This window comes from Pyrgilauda ruficollis, unplaced genomic scaffold (assembly GCF_017590135.1).
Source record: "Pyrgilauda ruficollis isolate IOZ18807 unplaced genomic scaffold, ASM1759013v1 scaffold32, whole genome shotgun sequence".
Classification (NCBI taxonomy): Eukaryota; Metazoa; Chordata; class Aves; order Passeriformes; family Passeridae; genus Pyrgilauda; species Pyrgilauda ruficollis.
The window spans coordinates 6,332,003-6,352,524 of record NW_024524600.1 but is presented as its reverse complement, the minus strand read 5'-3'; the positions used below and the strand labels follow the sequence as shown (position 1 = coordinate 6,352,524).

Sequence of the window (20,522 nt, the reverse complement as noted above, 5' to 3'; positions counted from 1 at the left end):
AATTGTTGATACTTAGGAACAACTTATGCAAAATTTTGAGAGGGGCTTAAGAACTAGATTTACAGTAAAGTATAAGTTAATGAAAAATTAAAACTAGAAAAGGACTTTACACCCAGAGTTCTAATTCCATTTCAGAATTTCTACATCTTCTCTAGGTATACAAGAATCAGTATCAAGAAGCCTTGATTTTGTTATAAATTCTACGATTTTTTTCCCAAATATGTGTAATGTAAGGAATTGCCAAAATGGATAAAAAACAATTAATTTTCTTAACTTATTCTGATAACATTTCAGTGTTCTCTAAAGCTCTTTAATGCTTTTTGGAGATGCAGCAGAGTTCATAAGCTGAGAAGAGGCAGCCAAAGCAGTCCAAATCCCCAGAGTTCAACAAGGCATTTGACACTTTGCCATGGCCTCCTCCTATACAAGCTGGCAAAATACTGACTGGGCATGTGGTTGGTGGGATGGACTGGAAACTGGCTCACAGGCTGAAATCAGAGGGTGATGATTGATCCTTTTTACTCAGGTTAGCTGCCTGTCACACACAGGGTCCCATAGGGATCAATACTTTCCCCAACCCTATCCAGCATCTTCCTAAATGATCGGGATGACAGGATTGAAAGCAGCCTCACTAAGTTAGCTTAGTTAGCCTATGACACGTGTAGAGTATTTATTGCTCAAGGAAGTGAAATTTCTTATTGTTCTTATTGTTTCTTATTATTCTTATTCTATAGAGTACTTTTTATGCTGTTTTTATGTCCAGTTACTTCTTTAGCTAGTTCCATCACTCCCAAGCAGTAAAGTTGCTACCCACATTTAATCTGCACAACTTTTCAGATTTTGATGTTGCATAAAATCTGCTCAGTGGTGGTGGAGAAAGGGAGGAACAAAGAAAGCAGTTGTGTTGTATTTTTTCACCAAAAAAATGATTTTGATGGTTTTCTACTAGGTCTTAATATTTTATCTGAGTCAGAAATTATGAAGCCAATTTTCCTATGTAATCTTGTATGAGAATTGGATTCTTTGGTGTCTACTTAGCAGTGAATGTAGAGTTTGGAGAAACTTTCCTATGTGAAAGTTGTTTATTTTCAGAAAAGTTCAATTTCTATAAATATAGAAGTTTTGAAGCTTCTGTTTCACTTTCATATTTGGTACTTACAAATGGATTCAAAAGAAGGGAACATGCCTCCACAAGAACTCACACATTAAGTATGACCATCTAGAACTTTTTCTTGAGGAAGTTGAAATCCCTTTGGAGTAACAGTAGAAGACACAAAGAAATACTTTTTTATAAATATTATTTTCATTGTAAAATATATAATCTATTATAAAGCAGTGACTTTTTAAAAACATAGTTTATCCATAAATGTTGCCAGAAGTCAAACTCAAGTCTTCAGAAAGGTGTTATGTCAGATTACAAATCAGGGCTGCATAAGATGCTGTTTTATTTATGGATGACCTGGAGAGTTCACCTAGTGAGAATCACTTCTCACCAGGCAAGAGCTGTAAATTGTATTTTAAAGTAGCATTTCTGATTGAAATTGGCACTTCTGAGCCTCCTGTTGACTAACTTCTGTTTTCTTAAGCAGAAGCTTTATTTCAGCTGAAAATATCCTCAGCAAGCATGCTTTCAAGTTCTGTACTTCATGCTGCTCTAATGTTGCAGGAAGAATCTCAAACACTTATCCCAGACACAACCAGGAAGCTACGGAAGTGCCTTGACTTTTTCCCTGCCATTTTTGCAACTGCTGTACTGAAAGAGTAGTCAATGTAGTAACTGAAAATTTCTGCTTTCTTCTCAGTCAGTGTCTCTTGCGATTCTTTTGATTACCTGCTCTTTTACTACTGACTTGTGACCACCGGCCTTCCCTGTGCCAGCCCTACTATTTTATCTTACAGCACCATTCTGATACATTTCTACAATTTCTGAGAAGTGTTTTAAGATACAGCAGCAGCCAAGCTACCATTGAACTATTCATCTTCGGACTAAGGATCATGTCTTCCTGTGGTTTCGTAACACAAACTCACGAAGTCAAATCCAATAATCTTCTAGGGATGAAAAGGCAGTTGATAGTATATATTGTTGGATGTACTTCCACTCCTTGCAGACAAATATCTGCATTCTCATATAATTTTTCTGCATTTGTTTATGCAACAAAGTAATATTGTAAATATTTATTGTATTTTGAACACACTCAGAGAAATCTTTACATCATTCAGAGAGAATGATTTTATTTAAAATAAGACCATACGCATTCTGAAAGTGCTGGTTTAAGAAAGCTTTCACTAGGAAAAGGAAATTTTGCCACTTTTTTTTTTTTGTGTTTTATAATTAGGATAATGAATAATACTTTCTTATATATTTTTCCTGTAAATATGGGGAAGAATACCTAGCAAAAAGAATATGCAAATTCTATCACAAATTGAATCCACTGATTTAAAATGTAATCTGTTCTGTTGTGCTGCTGGAAGTGATTGCTCTGATACATAAGGTAGCAGAGAATGAGGCATACATCTTCATCTGCTCTGCTCTGGCTTACAGAGGCAGATGTGGTGCTCTGCTCTGTGCTGCAGCTGCAGAGCACAGGACAGCCTCTGAAGGGGAGCAGGAAGTGTGCTGGTCCCAGATTCCACATCCTGCTCTGCTGAGTCTGCTCTAAAGACAGGCATGTGCAGTAGACCATGGGACAGCTGCCAAGACATCTCCAGCATGAAGATGATGATATTGGATTTGTTTCCTGTGCTGTAGCCATGGGGCAAGAGCTCATGGCTGAGCACAGGGGTGAGCACCAGTGAACTAGCTTGTGAGGCCAAGCTGTTAGATTTTTCTTTTGATTTTGCAGAATCTCCTCTAAGAGCGACAAGCATATCTTTCCACTTCTCCCTTTTTCTGAGATATCAATGTACATCAATGTGCCTTGTTCCCTTTTCTTGACATTTTCATTTGACTGGCAGCCTGTTGGTCCATCACCTCCATGTTGTTGGTTCCCATACCTTATTGCGAACTTCATGTATATTCTACTTTTTAAGTTTTTTCTCCAAAACTTTATGATTAGGTGAGAATTTGAACTTTTTTTTTTCTTTAATAAATCTTGTGAGCATCAAGTCAGACAAATTATATTTTCAGGCCCCACTCATGATTTCATAAGCTTGGAGACAGCAAAATTAACTTCCCTTGCCACCTACCCACTTCCTGGTCAGCTGCATCAGCAGAACAAGAGAGACAGAGGTATAATGCTCCTATTATCTCCCAGACCCAGTGTTATCTGTCTTGCAGGACCAAAGTGAGGTTCAACTTCTTTTCCTGGTTTCAAGTGAGTACAGATTTCCTAAAATGGAGTTTAGCTTTAAAATATGAGCAGAGACGGTTTAGTCTCTGTGTGTATTTAGAGAATACGGTTTAGTAGGAGATTCTTCAAACTAGTGAGCATTACTTCCTTCTTATCTTTACAGGAACAGTTCCTGCTTCAGAAACTAAACAAGTCTATATTATTATAACTTTTCCCCAGACACATTCTACAGGTAAAAAACTGCAAAGTTAACATTTGTAACTCAAATTATGTTACTCAAAACTGTAACCCCTCACAGTGAAGTCTTGAAAACACCGTGCAGGAAAGTGAAATGGCCAAAGTTGGAAGGCTGAGTGGCTATTTTTTACCTTAATTATTGGAATGTGCTTCTTTTCTCTTGGCAGACAATGCTTCTGAGTCCTTTCCTAAAAGTTGTTACCTCTGTCATTCTGTCAAAGATGAAAGAGAGGTTGTTTCTGCCTTCCAAAATCCTGCTATAGATGGTGATAATTCAGTGGTTTGAACATTTAGACTCACTTGCCTGAGGGTTGTTTTATAACCTACCAATCCTCCAGCTGCATCTGGGCCCTGCCTGCCACACATTAAGTTTCCAAGTGTGTGCAAGAGGGCAAGCTTCACCTCCACCTTTGGAATAGCAATGCTCTGAAACAAAATGACACAATATTTGGGGTGCACAAGCAGGAGACAAGGGAAGGCTGTTGCACCTACTTATTTGCTTCCACCTACTGCAGTGTCTTATTCCAGAAGTATGCACCACAGCTGTACATTCAAATGCATAAAGAACTGGTGCTGCTCTTCTCCTCCTTTCAGTCATGAAGAAAAAATACAAAATTAGCCAATCAAGGTGCTCAAACTTCTTCACCTGAAAATATGGATATTTATTCTTTTTATTCTTCTTTTCCCCTATTTGAATTCTGTTGCACTTGCTTGCATGTCCTGAGTTCAGTCTGACATTATTTCTTCCCTTCCTTTTCAGATGCCATTCTGTCATGGTAAGAGGGAAAACAAAGAAGACAAAGGAGAAAGTTGCTTCTTTGGTGCAAAAGAACCACAAAGCCATGACCTCACTGCTTTTCTCTGTCCTATTTTTGCAGAGCTCCACTTCCTGGTCCTGTCTCCACCATATCCAAATGCAAGCACCCAAAAATACTTCCCGTGCTGGATGACTGTGTTGATGCACCCAAAAATGTCCATGTATGGTGTCCCACATGATCCATGAGAGTTAACCCGTTAACTTCTTAAGTGACTGGGTTAAGCCAGGCTAATGTACAAGACATCCCTGGTGAATTCTGCTCATGGTTAGAGAAAAGCAACTATCTGAGCTTTGGTCATGGAGATGGATGCACCTCGTAAGTCACAGTTAAACAAATGAAAGCAAGAAGGATTTTTCAGACCCATAGCTTTGGTTTTCCATACTGCCTATGCTTGCTTTTTTCCCTGATATTAACTTTTGCTATAGATTCTATCTGTTTGAAGTTTGGATTATCATGTTATTTGTTAACCTGAGGGTACTCCGCCGATCCTGTAAGTTTGGTTATTGCTTGATCTGTTCAAAAGAATACCACTTTTCCTTTACTTGCAAGTATTATCATTGTCAAATATTAAATGATTTGCTGAACCATTGTGTAACAACATGTCTTACAACGTGTTTGTCAGTGGATATATTTAGGTGGTATGGCTGTTGTATTTTTACAAATAAATTATATATCCTAGTTCTTTTAACTGAAAATATTTGAATTTAAAGTAAGCCTTATCAAGATACTACATGTATAGATATGAAGAGGCTCCTAAAATACCTTTTAATAAGAGACAGAAAATGCAGTAATAGGAGAATAGCATTCATTCTTTGAAGAATAAGAGTAGCATCAGCTAGTAAATCTATAAGCCCCCTATTTGACATTCAAAAATCAATCCAGTATTTGTTGTGATTTTCTAAATAATTTGAAAATAAATTTGTAGATGTTGATGTAGATGAAAGTTGATGCTAGATATTTCGATAATCTTGTTTTTAGTTTTACTTCTCAGGATTTGTCTCCATGAAATGGCAAAATTTCTGGGTTTTTACTTGTTTTGAATATACTGAAGATATGTAACACTCCTGAAATCAAAAGCAGAACTTTTCCCCAACTAAATAAGCTATTTATGTCCTTACCTTTTATGTTCTTAGTTAAGCATAAATTTTTATCCTCATCTCCTAAACATGAGGAAATTTGTTGTTGATCTGATGGTGAGTAGAATCCAAGACTGTGGCAGGACCGTGTGTGTATATCACACTCTGTGATACAGAGAAAACTGTCCATGCATACATGATTCAAATCTGTTTTACAAAATATTGGGGGTTTATCAGAACTTCTGGGAGAAATTCAGCTTATTATTCAATATTTCAGGGACCTTGAGGATTTAAAATTTTTCAGTAGATATCCAGAGATAAATGAAACATTCAGGTTTAATGTCTAAGCAGTTTGTGGGAGAAAAATCTTGTTCACTGTTATCAGATTTCTCCATCAGTCATTTATGAATGTCAGAATCCAAGGACCTCACTGCACCACTGGATAAGGTAAGTCATCTACTAAGGTTCAACAAAATGTAGCAGACACTCCATCTTGTTTTAGTGCATAGGCCAGGTATAGTGCAAATACACTGCCAAGTGACTTCTAGCAAAGCTTAAATTCTTTAAGGTGCCTTTAATGGCAAAGAATCCACAGCACTGTGGTGAGTCATCCATGTAAATAGAAATCATGCAGGAATCTTAAACCTCTGCATTACAGAGCATGGAAGAAAAATGGTCCTGTTTGGGAAAATTACTTGAAGTTAGAACAAAATCTTATAGATGCTTCTCTGTTAAACACGAAGTCTGGGTTGAATGTGGTCTCATCTCTTTCAGTGCAGTTGACCTTCTCATTCTGGAGTTTCAATGAGTTTCTGTAGCTGCTGATGCAAGAAAATAATTGGGAGATGCTGTTAGTCAGCTGCCCTGAAGGCTGGTTTATAATTACTGAAGACAATTACAAGACATGTCAAACTATTATATGATGTTATCTGAACAGGTTAAAACTCATTAGAAACCACATAAAATATTTTTTCATTAATGCCATGAAACAGTCCAGTACCTCATTTTTGTGTCATAGGCAAATTTCTCTGCTTTTAGGAACACACCCTCCCCTATACAGTACTGGCCTGCAATCATGGCCAAGTAGATTAAGTATAAATTCAAAATCATTAGATTTGGGTTATAATTCCTTTCCCTACCATGAAGGTGTAGGTTAAAGAACAAACTCTTCACAGGGATGGTCTGAGTCTCTTGTTCTTCACTCTGTGTTCGAACCTGCTTGCTCTTGCTGCCACGTTGCTTGCTGCACTCTGCCAGCTGCAGTTTCTTGCATAATGTACCCGTGGCCTGGGTCTCTGTGTGTGATCTTACAGACATAATTTACACTCTCAGAAACACAGCTGATAGTCATCAGGGAGTGCAGGGAAATTTTTTTTTGTTATGCGTATTTACAATTTGTCTGCAAGTTTGGTCTTCGTAGATGACTATTGAGTGCCTAGCGGGGCTGACCTTCCAGCACAGCTCAATAAACTGTCCTGTTGAGTTAGCTGCTGCCTGATGACTTTTCTCACATTTGGAAGCTCTACTTCACACAGATTTCACAGATGTTTTCTTTCATTTTGCACAAAGTAAAAGTTTGTAGGTTAAACACATTTATTTATTTTGTCTATGCTTAAGTTCATTTAAATGTCAAAAGGCAAAATAAAGATTTTACATGAAAAAATTAAAAATAGATGTCTCCATTTCCTAAGCACAAGAATTAAAAAAAAAAAAAATTAAAACCCAGTCGTTCCATGAATTACAGTAAAGAAGCTGAAGGTACAGAGCTAAGAAATATATTAACAAATCGTTGATTTGGGAAATATTTGTGCTAACTTGTACCACTTGGCACACTCAGGTAAGAGACATAAAAAGCACCTGAGTGAGCTTATAGGACTCCATTAGCTCTACAAGTCTTAGACCTGAGATTGTGCCAATAAGCAGGTTTTAAAAATAAAATTTCATCAGGATTACAGTTCCAATGTCTCTTAGTTAAGAACTCAGTTGAGTGCTTGTTTTATCTTCACCTAGTATTAGATAAGCAGAAAGAAAAAAAAAAAGTGTTTGCAATTTCTGTCTCAAAAAATGGCAGAGTTGAGCTGCAGCTTTCTATTTCCTTCATGAAAATGGAGGATAACAAGATAAGGACTGGAAAGTAACGGTTTGTGTGAGGGTCTTTCTGGGATCATGTGTTTTTCTGGCTGTGGAGAAAAAAAATCTGTTTACGAATTAAGAAAAAAAGTCCAGAGAACTTGAAAAATAGTGTCAAATCTTTTCTGACTTGAACCAAATCTGGCCACTATTTATGGAATAATTCTTACAGGGTTATGAAAGAAAATGATAGAAAGAAAGATATATGAAAGAATTTCCGAGTTTATCAGTGCTCATACTTCCAGAGGAGTTCTCATGACACAGCTGTTATCTAGAAAATTTCTGTAAACTTAATTAACTATGATAATCTTTAAAAATTGCATTTTAGACAGCTAGCTGATCCAGTTCCCCCATACATGAGATGAAGTTGCAAAAAAATTTAATATTTTCTATGAAACATCATGTCAGAAGTCTGACTTAGACTGTGAAAAGGCAAGAGTTCAGTTTTTCAGATCTGTTCCTAGGTTAGTTAAACATCCAGATGATCTCTTTCACCAGAATACTCTCTCAATAATATCTCAGAGATACTGAAATTAGTAACCTCTACTGAAAAAGTTCTTTAAAGGCACTTTTGCGGAACAAAGAAAAATAAACAGCGAGACAGCTAAAAGACCTAGGCATTCAAACCAGGAACCATAACATTATCTCAGCATTCTCTCCAGTGTATTATATCTGACAGTAGATATTTCAGAAGTATTTTATTTTCTGTACCTTCATTAAACTGCTTGTTTTTCTGTGCTAGATGCTGATGAAAATGTCTACCATCATTTACCCTAACAGTACAGTAATAAAATACATTTGGTAGCAATACCTTGTTAATATAAACAGAAATGCTATCCAAACTTGTGCCTTTTTAGACTGGAATTACTATTGATGGAATAAGCTTTGTGCAAATCTGTGGATGAAGCTGTCTGGCCTTTGTCTGGATTTAACTTCAAAAAAAGCTTCAAAAAAAGAGCTGAACGCCTTTCTCCCTGCAAGAGAGTAGAAGAACTGATTGTTGCTGATAGGAGCAGATACAGCTTGCTGATGGCTGGATTTTAGGCAGCTTCATTTCAATTTTATAAATTACTTTATTGTGATCCTCGCATGTGAATTTTGACTTTTACTATTGGATAACCTGACCCAAGTAGTCTTTTGGGCAACAGTGAAACTTCTATTTATTATAGTAGTGCCCAGTGATTCCCAACAAAGACCACTAAACAAATATACAGAGTTAAAAAGCAAGGCATATATTCAAAAGACATAACATTTCAAGCAAATAAGTCATGTGAAGACAAAGAGGAAGTGTTCTTTTTCCATTTGGGGGTTTTGGAACAATAAGAGATGAAATGATTTGCCAGCAGTGACCTAGTATGTCAATGGCAGAAAAAAACCTCAAAACCAGAATTTCTGAGTCTCTGTCTATTGTCCTAAAAGCAGCACGTCAAAGCTGATTTCAACAGTTTATTTCTGAATCAAAGTTCAGTGGTGGTCTCAAATAACATTTTTAGGTTTTTTTAAGTTTTTTAAGCTTTTTTGAATGTCTCCTTTTTATTTACAGTTCTCATTATCCTCACAGTAGTTCATCCTATATATACATAACCCATTAAGTATATTACATTATATATTTTATAGGAAATATTGTCTCATCTCAATTTGACCGGGAACAAATAATCATCTCATGAAGGCAGCAAAGGGAATACACATCTTCAGTTTATTAGAGATCTCTCATCTCCAGAAAGCTGGAGAAAGAAAGCATTGTGATTCTGGGTTTGTCCTTGCTCACACTATTCTCCAACTTGAGGAATGCCACTAAATGTAATGGAGTAAGATGTGTGTGAACTCGAGTGAGGAAGAGAAAAACCTGGCCTTTCTCTTGCTGAAAAATTCCTCTTTGGATTTAGGGCTGTAAAAGACACAATGAAATGCATGCAATGCAAATGACCCAAATACAGCATTATGTGAAAAATATTTTTTTAATATATTCATGATGCACTTAATATGTTTTGGTGAGAGAGGAAGTTGAAAAGGCTATAAATAAATATGGAGAAATAGTCCAGTGTTTCTTTTCATGTTTGCAGAGTCATGCCAACATATTAAATATGTTTGTTCTTAGATTTTTGCATTTGTGTTTATTATATATATAATATACTTATATTACATTATAAGTATGTGCTGAAAGAAATATCACCACTTGGAGGTTTTCAGCTAGTGCACTGAAGAAAGAATCACTAAGAAATCTATGATCTTTAGCTGTGACATGACACAGCACTTTTTAAAGAGAATACCAGTGACTCTGTTACTTGCTTTGAAGTCATTAATTTTGGTTTCTCTAAAATATAACTACTTTTTAATATGTGGATTACATCCTTAGCTATTGTGAATTTTCACAGGATATATAACTTACTGAGGTTATGTTGAGGATTTGAAAATTATTAGTACACACAGCTATCTTTCAGAAGTAATGAAAAAGAATATTTTTCTTTCTGGTAAAGGAAAATATTGTGACTATTTCAAGCTGCTTCCATACAGTCATCACCAGAGTGATGAGTGTGGGAATCCCATCACGCAGAGGTACAGGGCAGCAGATAGAGGTGTGCTAACAATCTAACTTTTCAGTGCCTTATCTTAGGAACAGGACATCTGCTTGCAGAGCCCTGTAGTGATAGTTAGCTGGTGTGAGGGCATGTGGGCATAGGTGGGCAGGCTGGGACAGGCAGGCACATCCTTGCCTGAGTGCCCATCTGTCATTCCTTCCCCACACCTTTAGCATCTGTCACCACTCTCAAATGTATGTACCAGAGGAAGGTCTGAAAGGTTTGAAAATCTTAATGTTCTTGCTAAAGTAATAAACATGGGTGACTGAGGATAGCAGAAAGTCCCTTAGAGGAATGGCTGCTATGTAAACATACCCTTGATTAGAAACATAAGACTAAACATAAGACACCCAGAAAAGAAATGGTCACAATGCCTAAGCACAAGAAAAGCACCAACTAGGCTTGTTTAGGACTAGCACGATGCTTGCAAGATTGAGGCTAGGGACATTTAAACTTTACTTCTTGTTGTTTTTACTACCTGCAGTGAATGTAGGGATATTACCAAATATTTTTATTCCATTCCTCTGAGCTTGTTGATGATTAATATGTACCTGTGTCTGAACTAGTAAAGGAAGTAAGATGGTGTCACAGAAATATTACAAGTGTATTTAATCCACCTAAACATATGAAACATCACTCTGCTAATGACAGATGAATGGAACTACTTATAAATAAGAGCATGATGGATGTGACACGAGAAGAGGTACCAGCCCAGGGATATTGGAGGCAAGGTACTGAAAGTTGCAACAGTCATGCTGATCAAATAATTAAATCTGAATTTTGTTCAGACTCAAGAACCATTAAGAAATTCTTCATTTACATTCTGCATTTTTTTTTTCCTGAAACTTTAGCTATTAAATGAAACAATGTATTGTCAAGGTGTGCTGGTGACTTCGAAGAACCGTAACTAATTTAAATGTAGCCATTCAAATAGAGGAGTGTTGCCATTGATAGTCAGACTAGAATGATGTTGTTCAGGATCATACACTCATTCTCAAGTCATGGTGTTTACAAATAACATAGTGTCTAAGGATCAGCTGTTGTACTAGACTTCAATACTTTATGTCAATACTTTATGTGCAATCTGTATTAAAATAGGACAGAGAGACAGATAGTAAACTTGTGACTTCTGCAGTTCTGGGAAAGTGTGGAATTACAGGCAGAGATCTATGTGGTACTAGGTAGGCTGTCTAGGGAAGTGGCTGAGTCACCAACCCTAGAGTTATATAAAACACGTGTAGATATTGCACTTGGGGATATGGTTTAGTGGTGGACTTGGCAGTGCTTGGTTAATGATGAGACTCAGTGATCTAAAGGTTTTTTCCAACATAAACAATTCAATTACACTGTGACTCTATGTCTCAAAAAAGTGTAAACAACTGGCATTTATTTCATAGAGTGAAGAGATTAGGGGGTGAACCATCCAGCCATTTGGGACATCATTATATTCTTTATTCTACATTTAACAAAAAGAGGAGACTTCCCTCACTACACTTCCCTCACTTCTCATGGACATCATAAATGCTTAATATTAGCAACCTGTTCCTCCAAAGCTGTCATGCCTTTCACCTACCCTGGGAAGCCCTTTAAATTTGCCCTACACTTCATAATCTCTGAGCACACTGGAATAGAATTGTATTTGCGTAAATTTATATTAATTTTGCAATTACTTCCCAATAATTTAAGATTTTGACTGCCAATGCATAAGAACACTGATGTTTATTCACACACAAAAATATTTTAGGTTTTTGGAGCCACAAATTCCAGTAAGTTTCAGGGGGGGAAAAAAATCATGTCTTTTCACAATATTTAAATTCTTTATCTAGTTGATCTAGAAATATTGACATTAAATCTTAGGAAACTATTTAATTCAACATAAAACAAATTTAATTTAGTTAAAAATAGTTTTCAGGCTGGAAGAAATTGAACTGTAAACATATACTGTTCCCATCAGTTCATGATGGGAATCTAGCTGGGAAGATTTTTTTAGAAATATAAAATATACAGATCATTCTAATCACCTTATTGTCATAAGGAATAAATGTCACGAGTTGTGTGATCAAAGCATTATACAAGACTGTCTGCATTTGTATTTAGCATAATTGAGGCTTAAGAATGTTCTTTAAAGAAACAAAGGTCACCTTTTATTTTGAAACACCATTAGACCACTGGGATCATATGTTAATGTCACTACATCTGTTAAAGTAAAAGGGGTATTATTTACTGTACTTTTCTTGGAATTCTAGATATTTTTATAAGAATGGAGAATGGGAGCTTGGCTAGTCATTCCTAAAAGATCTAGCAAGTTTGACTTATTAAAAAAAAGTAGTTCTCATTTTCTCATCATATTTTTCTCCTTTGTATTTTGATGCTAGCTATTCCTTTTTTGATTGTTTTTGTTTTGAGGTTTGTTTTTTTGTGGTTTTTTTTTGTTTTGTTTTGGGTTTTTTTGTTTGTTTTGTTTATTTTTGGGGGGGGACTTTTTTGTTTGTTTTCGTTTTGGGTTGTTTTTTGTTAATGCATAATAATTTTCCGACTGCTAGTATCCATATAATAAAAAGTGGTTTCAAATTTTCATTACAAAGAGTCATCCTAGACAAATTATCTCTTTGATCTGTCCTGTTCTTTTGAGTTGGGATGCTCAAATCCTTGGATGTCATACCTGAAATCATCCAACATGTTCTAGACCAAACTAGTGTTTAAAATACATAAACCTCTTCACCTCTTCCCCATGACTTTTATGCTGAAGTAGCTCTATCGACAGTGTTTTGGGAGCTTCCCATTCAGAACATACACATGACATTCACAGAACTGACATTGATTTCATTAGCTTTGGATAAGTACCAAACACAAATTACAAATGTCCGGTGGGAACTGCAGATTCTGTTCCCTCAGGAACTGAGCAGTATGAGCAATATAATTGCAAACCAAATAACTACAATTTCTATTTCTTTCAGAGTATGAAAACAAAATAACCAGGTGGCACTCACACCACTGTTTTTCTAGGGTTGCCTAACCATGTAGACAGGCATATAGTTAATTTGTGCCTAACTTGTCAAAAAATTTTCTCAGAGCTTCAGTGACAATGGAGTTTTAAAGTGCCTGCTACATTGCTACATGTCAGCTAGACTTGTACCTGTAGCCCTATAAAAATTTAAGCCTAAACTGAGCAGTTTAGGATTTATTTAGAGCCACCTGAACTCTTCTTAAGCCCCCAGGAGAATTCTGCAAACATTAGTCACAGTGAACACCATGACTATTTATTTGATGTAATGCTGATGCTGATCCCATTACCTTATATTATCTAATGTTATAAAAACTGGAGAACCAATTACAGAGATAGACAACTTGTGAAATTTCAGTCTCATAATCCTCAAAAGGTTGAAACCATTTTAAAATTTCAAGTCATGAGGCACTGAGAGGGCACTGAGGGTAAGATTCAGTGTTCTTTTACTGAAGGTTAACCATTGTGCACCCAGGCAGATAACAAGGTTGGGCAGATATTAAGAAAACCAGAGGCACCCTAATTTTAGGATAGGGTTTAGAATACCCTATGTACAGAGAGGACAAACAAAAATTCTAATCCCTGCAATGTATATGCATTTTACGCTGAACAAGTGTTGACCCAACAAACAAACCAACCAACAAACAAACAAACAAACAACAGAATCCAAACCCAAAATAAGAAACCAAAACAAATAAACAAAACCAGCCAAACAAAAAATTTAAAAATTGCTACTTTATTGCAGGATTATTTTTTTGACCCATCAGAGCCTTGGACCATTACCTCACAGAGCTGATGGCAACTAGTGCCAGTGCCCAGCCAGGTTCTGAAGGCAGTGGGACCACTCTGCAGCAGAAGAGTGCTTCTAAGCTAAATGAAAGTGACTGTGCAACCACAGTCTCTGTTTTCTCTCTTTACTTTGTATAGAGCATTTATGCAGTTATGATTTCTACCTGTCACTTGTACTAATAATTCCTTTAAGGACATCTCCTAACTTTGGTGACACAGCTTCTTAATTAGCTGAACTGGATCCACTCATTAGCTTACAGAGCTTTAACACAGCTACTGAGAGCTGTTTCCCATGCCATTCCTTTGAAGCACAGTCTCTCAAAATAATTTTCTCTGTTAGAACAGTACCTTGTGGCTACTGGCTTCAGACTTATTCAATATCTTTTTAAGTGTGAGCTATGTACAAGGTGTGTATTTATGGCATACTGCAAATCTTATTTTTGTCTATCACCTGCATTATTCTTAAGCTCCCTGTGTCCTCTAGTGGCTACCCACCACAATTGCATAAATTGTCAAAAAAATACTTGTTTTCATTTTTGTATCTCAAAACACTAACAAGAGTAATTAGCTTTCCATCCCATAAATTTTATTCCTTTTTTACTAAATTTTACATTAAAAGTTATGTTTTATAGTTATTCCTGGTAAGCATCAGCAGTATATGTGGCAGTATTGACAATTTTATATATAATCTTCTTGCACACACACATTTGTCTATTGTCTAGTTATCTGTGTGCTTGCTGGATATTTTATCATCAGTTATAAATTTTGAATGGTTATACAGGTCTTACCAGGTATTGTTGAGCATTTCCTTACACACAGAATATATGTACATACAAACATTCTTCTCTCATTTGGGCATGCCAACTTTTTCGTTAGGACTTTAGAAGTCACTTCAGTCCAACCTAAGACAATCTTTGTGTACAAACCACAATACATTTTTAAAGAATTTGTATTTCAGCCTACTGTGAAAAGCCAATATGTGAGCACATAATTCACAAACATTCTAGAATAAAGATACATTAGGGACAAATGCAAATTTCACATGTAACTTTATTTGGGAATTTCTGAATTCTTGATTATATATTATTAAAGTGGAATCCAGTTCATTTATTGTTAGCCATTTTAAGTTGTAAAAGCTATAAGTAAGGGCAAGTAGGTTCCCACTCGAACCAGCAGAATAATGGTACATCTAAGAGGATGCCATTCTATAATATTTACCTAGGAAAAGGGATTAATTGCTACTCTACAGGAGTACCTTACACTTCATATGCACTAGAATACTTGTCCAGCTTTACATGGCTGCACTTAGCCAGGTAATCTCATCCTCAATACCCTTTTGAAACAGGGGACATGATCAATTATTTTTAGTGTAACAAAACAGTGAGACATGAATAGGTATTTATTAGGTTTAGATGTAATGTACTGTGCTAGACTAGTGAAGAACCCTCCCATGTGGACTGAATAGAAGTATTGGTACATTTTCAGAAGCTGCTTCACACTGACTGAAGTATTATATACTTCCCAAAATGTAACTCTTGGAGGGAAGGAGGCACTTCCTTGAATTTCACATTCTATGAGTAAAAAATTCAGCCCATGGCAAGCGCTTCCAACAGCAATTATTTTCATTCTAAATAAAAAAAAAATATACCAAATTTATAAAGGTCAGAAAATTGATTACTGAAAGGGAAGTTTTAGAGAAAAAATTAAAAAATGCTACCACATATGCTTGCAATACTACACCTTCCTCTGTTCCCAAGATGTTTCAGGTCACCTCATTGATCAGAGGATAAAGAAAGTTTTATGGTTTCAAGACCACTCCACTCTGAACCACTAAATCCATTTGATTAAATTATTGGCAAGAGACATTGAGTGAGAAAAAAAGATGTCAACAACAACACTCCTTGGAAAAAACCTGAGGACTCCAATATTTACAAGACTCAGTGAAATTCCTTGAGATTAAATTACACAACAGATAAGGACAAAACAGAGAAGGACTGGAAGAAAAAGCAGAGGCCTAAGGAAGCAACATTTAGTAAATTTTTTTCTTGACCAAATCTGGTAAAGGGCTCCTTCTGTTTCAAAGTGCAGTGTGCTATATAGTACTATTTACATCACTTTGAACAAGTAGATCCAGGCATTTAGGTAACTAATATTCAGCTAATCAGGAAAATTTGTTAACCAGCTAGTGAATAACATAGTACTTCAAACTTTAACGCACAAAATTTTGTAGCATACTACCATAACCATTGGCATGAGCAAAACCCAAATATATTAAAGCCTGAATGTTAATATTATCATGACTACAACAAGTAAAGCCTAATCCAAATTTTAGTGGAAGTGATTTCAGAGACTGTCATAAGAATGGATCAGAGAATTATTGCACCACAGCAATGCTCAGGAGAGTTCATGATTCATTTGGCCAAATATTAGCTTCCTGACTTTTCTAGATAGCTGGTGAGTGCAATCAAAAAAATCTGGGAAAGGAGAAAGGGTGAGATAAAAACAGTCAAGAAAGTGTTTAAACTCACTCATGACTGAGCCAAGCTGACTGCTAACTGGGCTCCTATGAATAACAATACAGAGAATATAAAGGAGAATGATCACAATGTCTAAAGACACAAGCTGAATTTTCTGCATCAGTACAGACTTGCTGTACTCGTGACATCCAGCAAGTCACTTGGGTCCGCATTCACAGATGTATCTTTAAATCTATTTCAAGTGACACATAATTCAGTGTTAAGTGTTGAAATTTTCACTACCCTGTGAATCCAAATATGGTTGGATTCAATGACCTTAAAGGTCTTTTCCAAACTAAGTGATTCTATGATTCTTGGTCTTAGCTCTTGAATGGGGGCAATAGATCTTTGCCATCTGACAAGAATGTGTCAGTGACAGTATATTGAGGATCATGAGACAGTCATGATCTGTACTAGTGAGGATTAGGTAAGTATGAAAAATAAACTTTTTCATTACTGAACTGGCTCACTTCATAGCCAGAATATTCTTACTACATACATCTGTAGGAAGCTAGACCTATGGAGGAGGTAAAACAGGCCATGTTTTTAATTGTCTGAATAAAAATGCACTGATTTCATATTCAACCTCACAAATTTAGATATTATTAAAAATCCTTCTTCCTGCCTTCTGCCTACCTTCAGGGTATCTGTAGAGTGAACAATCAATTCTTTTTGCCATTATTCATGTGATTTTGTTCTGATATTGAAAGCTGTATGCTTTTTGTCAAAGAAAATTTTCTCATAGATGTGGGAGAAGAGATTTCATTGTTTTGCCTTCTTTGATTTAATGCACTCACGGAGTAGGTTCTGTACAAACAGAGGACAAAAGAGGTCTTTTGGTGCAGAGATTTTATATACTCTTTAACCACTTCCTGGCCTTGAAATGCTGTTTGGTCCCAGAAGCCTGGTCAATCGCTGCATTTTACAGGCTTTGGACAGCACAATCTCCGATGGTGTTTGAATATATGGCAGATTGTTGGTAAACAGTGCTTGATCTTTCTTCTAATTAAAATTGATGGAAATATTTAAAAAAACTTGTAGAGCATGTCAAAACCAAATGGCACTGGATTGCTTTTTACTCCCAGTAAAAATACCAGCATTTTGTGGGTTTTTTGCTTAGAAGTAGTCTTACCTGTCTGGTTAGTAGGCTGACAGTAATTTTGATTAAGGTAAGAGCATTGTTTTCAAAATATGTATTTAAATGTTCTTCACATCCCTAGGCAAGTACATTAAAAGGGAAGTCAAGAAAAATCATGTCAATTTTGGAACTTATATTGCATCTTAATAAGAACATACTTTTAAAATATATAGAATAGAACCTTTCTATTCTATATATGTGTGGTATGATAGGTTCTGGTAATTACCTGCCAGAAGGCAAATACATCAGTAATATTTACTGGGGAATATTAGCAATAGCATTATTAAAATTAACTGAACTAAGCAGCTTGTTCTTAAGAAAATTTGACATTTTTGCATGGAAAAGTTCCAGAACTTACTTAATCAAAACAGATTTTGCTTTTTTGTGTGTTTAACTGAGACGTTAACTTACAAGCAAATGCTGAAAAAATATTTTCAAGTTTTCATTGATTGTTATGAGTTATGCATACTGAAATCTATATGTATATGTTTCAGGTTAAAATTTATATTTATTTTATTGTTTTTTTAAAAATTGTCAAATTATTATGTAGATTAAAATAGGTACAAATACAATAAAACATATACATAAATGTTTTCTATACTTAGAAATTATTTTTTTTAAATAATGACAAGGGTTTGTAGAAATAGGGAAAAATTCAGAACTGATGAACAAAACTAGACAAGAGCAGATGTCACTGGACAACTTTCCATTATTTACTGTTCTGCTTTGTCAAGAAGCAACAACTGCCCACTGCATTTTTGTCCTCATTGGCTGGTCCTAGTAACACTGCATGGTTTTCAGAAGAGGAAAACATGTATCACTTTGCTCAGGTGATATGTATCACAGCTCAGGTGGTGATATCAGGTGGTCCTATGCAAACCAGTCCCTTGATATTAAGACGCATAAATGCTCACATGGACTGGACTCACAAAACACATCATATTTCAGTGTCTTGCTCATTCCACTTATCCTGTAAAGTATTGGAGATGCTCTGGAAACCAATAATACAAACAAGTGGAGACATTGCCCACAATTACGAGTGGAAAATGCACGGTCCACTCTTTATGTACTGCCGCTTTCCATTGTCATCATTGATTTGCACAGCATGGGTTTATGCCAAGATGCTTCTTAAACCACTTCTAAATTTCCCTGTGATATTGATCAGGCACAACTCCTGTTCTATTAAAGCATCCTTAATTTAGAACTGCCTACATGACTGACAGCTAACAAGTAAAAACCAAGGCTTCCAAGTGACCAGAGACAAAACAATGAATATTGTTAAAACTTTGGCATTTGTAGTCCACATCTTGAAGGAAAATATGTTTTGTGCTTCTTTTTCTAAAGTGTATTTAGTAACAAAAGTTACATTCTTCAAGAAATTTTTTATTTCTTACCACACTGTGTGTTGAATTCCTTGGGACATCACAAAACCATTTCTTTAGATTGCATTTTGTGCATGGACACAGGAACTGAGTATTCTTTTTCTTTGTTTAGCTCCTCTCCCACTGTGTGGTATTGTATCTTCCATGGCATTCCATCTACAATAGAAATCAAATAAAAACTCAGAAACTTGGATGTAGAAGCTTCAATATGGACCAAATCCTGAGAATATTTATTTATTTATTCCTTTGTTCCTTTTAATTGGCCAAAATTGTCCTATCTGAGATCTCCCTTTTCCAACTCATTTTAATAGCAATTGATCTGTCCTCAACACGTAGCTCAAACTTGGAGGACAAAGCAAACACTATGCAGTGTTCAAATAATCATCATCTAGCTCTTCCCAACAACCTACTTCAATACCAGTAAAACAAAAACTAAACTATCAAACAGCTTGGAGAATGGAATTCTTTTCATGTAGAAAATTACAGGAAATTCTCATTCTGAATCAGAATGAATCTTCAGATATACTTGAATTGTTTATTGGGATGAAAGTCTTCTGTATTTTAGCTCAGAGATGCTAAACAACATGCCATTTTCATGTTTTAAAGGGTCAGTTCAAGATCTACTGCTTCTAAATTTTGAAAATTAGATAACTTAGCAAAAGCTGTCCTTTCCCTATATACACATTCCATTTCAACAACTCCATGGTTTTATTTAAAATAGTTACCATCTTTAAGCAGTTCACTAAATATCACGAAGAATATATAAAATACTATTCATGATCTTCTTTTTTTTGTCTTTCTCATGGCAGAGGCCAATGATTCCAGTAGCTGGTTGGGTGGTGAGTCTGTGCTCCTACAACAGTCCAATAAAACTGCAGTCAAGTATACCAGCACATAGTCTGGCTTAACCATTGACATAATGGGGTCACCACTAATCACTTTAGAAATCATGAATGCAATGAATAGATTTTCAAAGAACAGATTTTAAAAATACATTGCAAGTGCATTTGTAATCTTGAGACTAGACCTATATGCTTTGATAATTATCTGGAATCATCAATTATTTTCAGCACTCATTAAAAATAATGTAACTCAGCCCTGGAAGAAGTCATATTAAAGGACTCACAGTTGATCCATAGAAGCATATTAAACCATATTAAGTTGTTAAACTGAAGTGTTTGTAATTAAAAGCTCATAATACAGAATTAATTTCAAAGGTGGATAACAGATCACTGGTCAAAAACATTCCTAACTACTTCTAATATAATTGACACCATCCAAATGTTTTAAAAGACTTTTCTAAAGCAGTAAACAAATTACCTGCTACCAGGCCACAGGAAATATTTTGAGTAATAACTAAATATGTGTATTGAAAGTCCTAATTTGCAAGCTCATTTTAGATCTCAAGCACTATTTCTGAGAATATCAGTGCAAAACCTATTCAAATTTTCTCACAGGAGGAGCTCTACTTTGACCTCATAACATCTCTGCTTGATTTACATCAGCCTCAAGACATAAGCAGATCAAGTGTTTTATAGAATCTAGCACTGTAAAAATACCAGG

At 35.7% G+C, this 20,522-nt stretch overlaps 1 protein-coding gene across 1 annotated transcript in view; it reads right to left on the bottom strand.

Annotated features, from left to right (window-relative positions):
• Window positions 1–20,522, bottom strand: part of TSPAN19 (tetraspanin 19) — a 50,704-nt gene that overhangs the window by 21,128 nt on the left and 9,054 nt on the right. Inside the window, 2 exon segments of the mRNA XM_041474265.1 lie at window positions 17,534–17,655; window positions 18,972–19,115. Coding sequence (XP_041330199.1) covers window positions 17,534–17,655; window positions 18,972–19,115 — 266 coding nt within the window.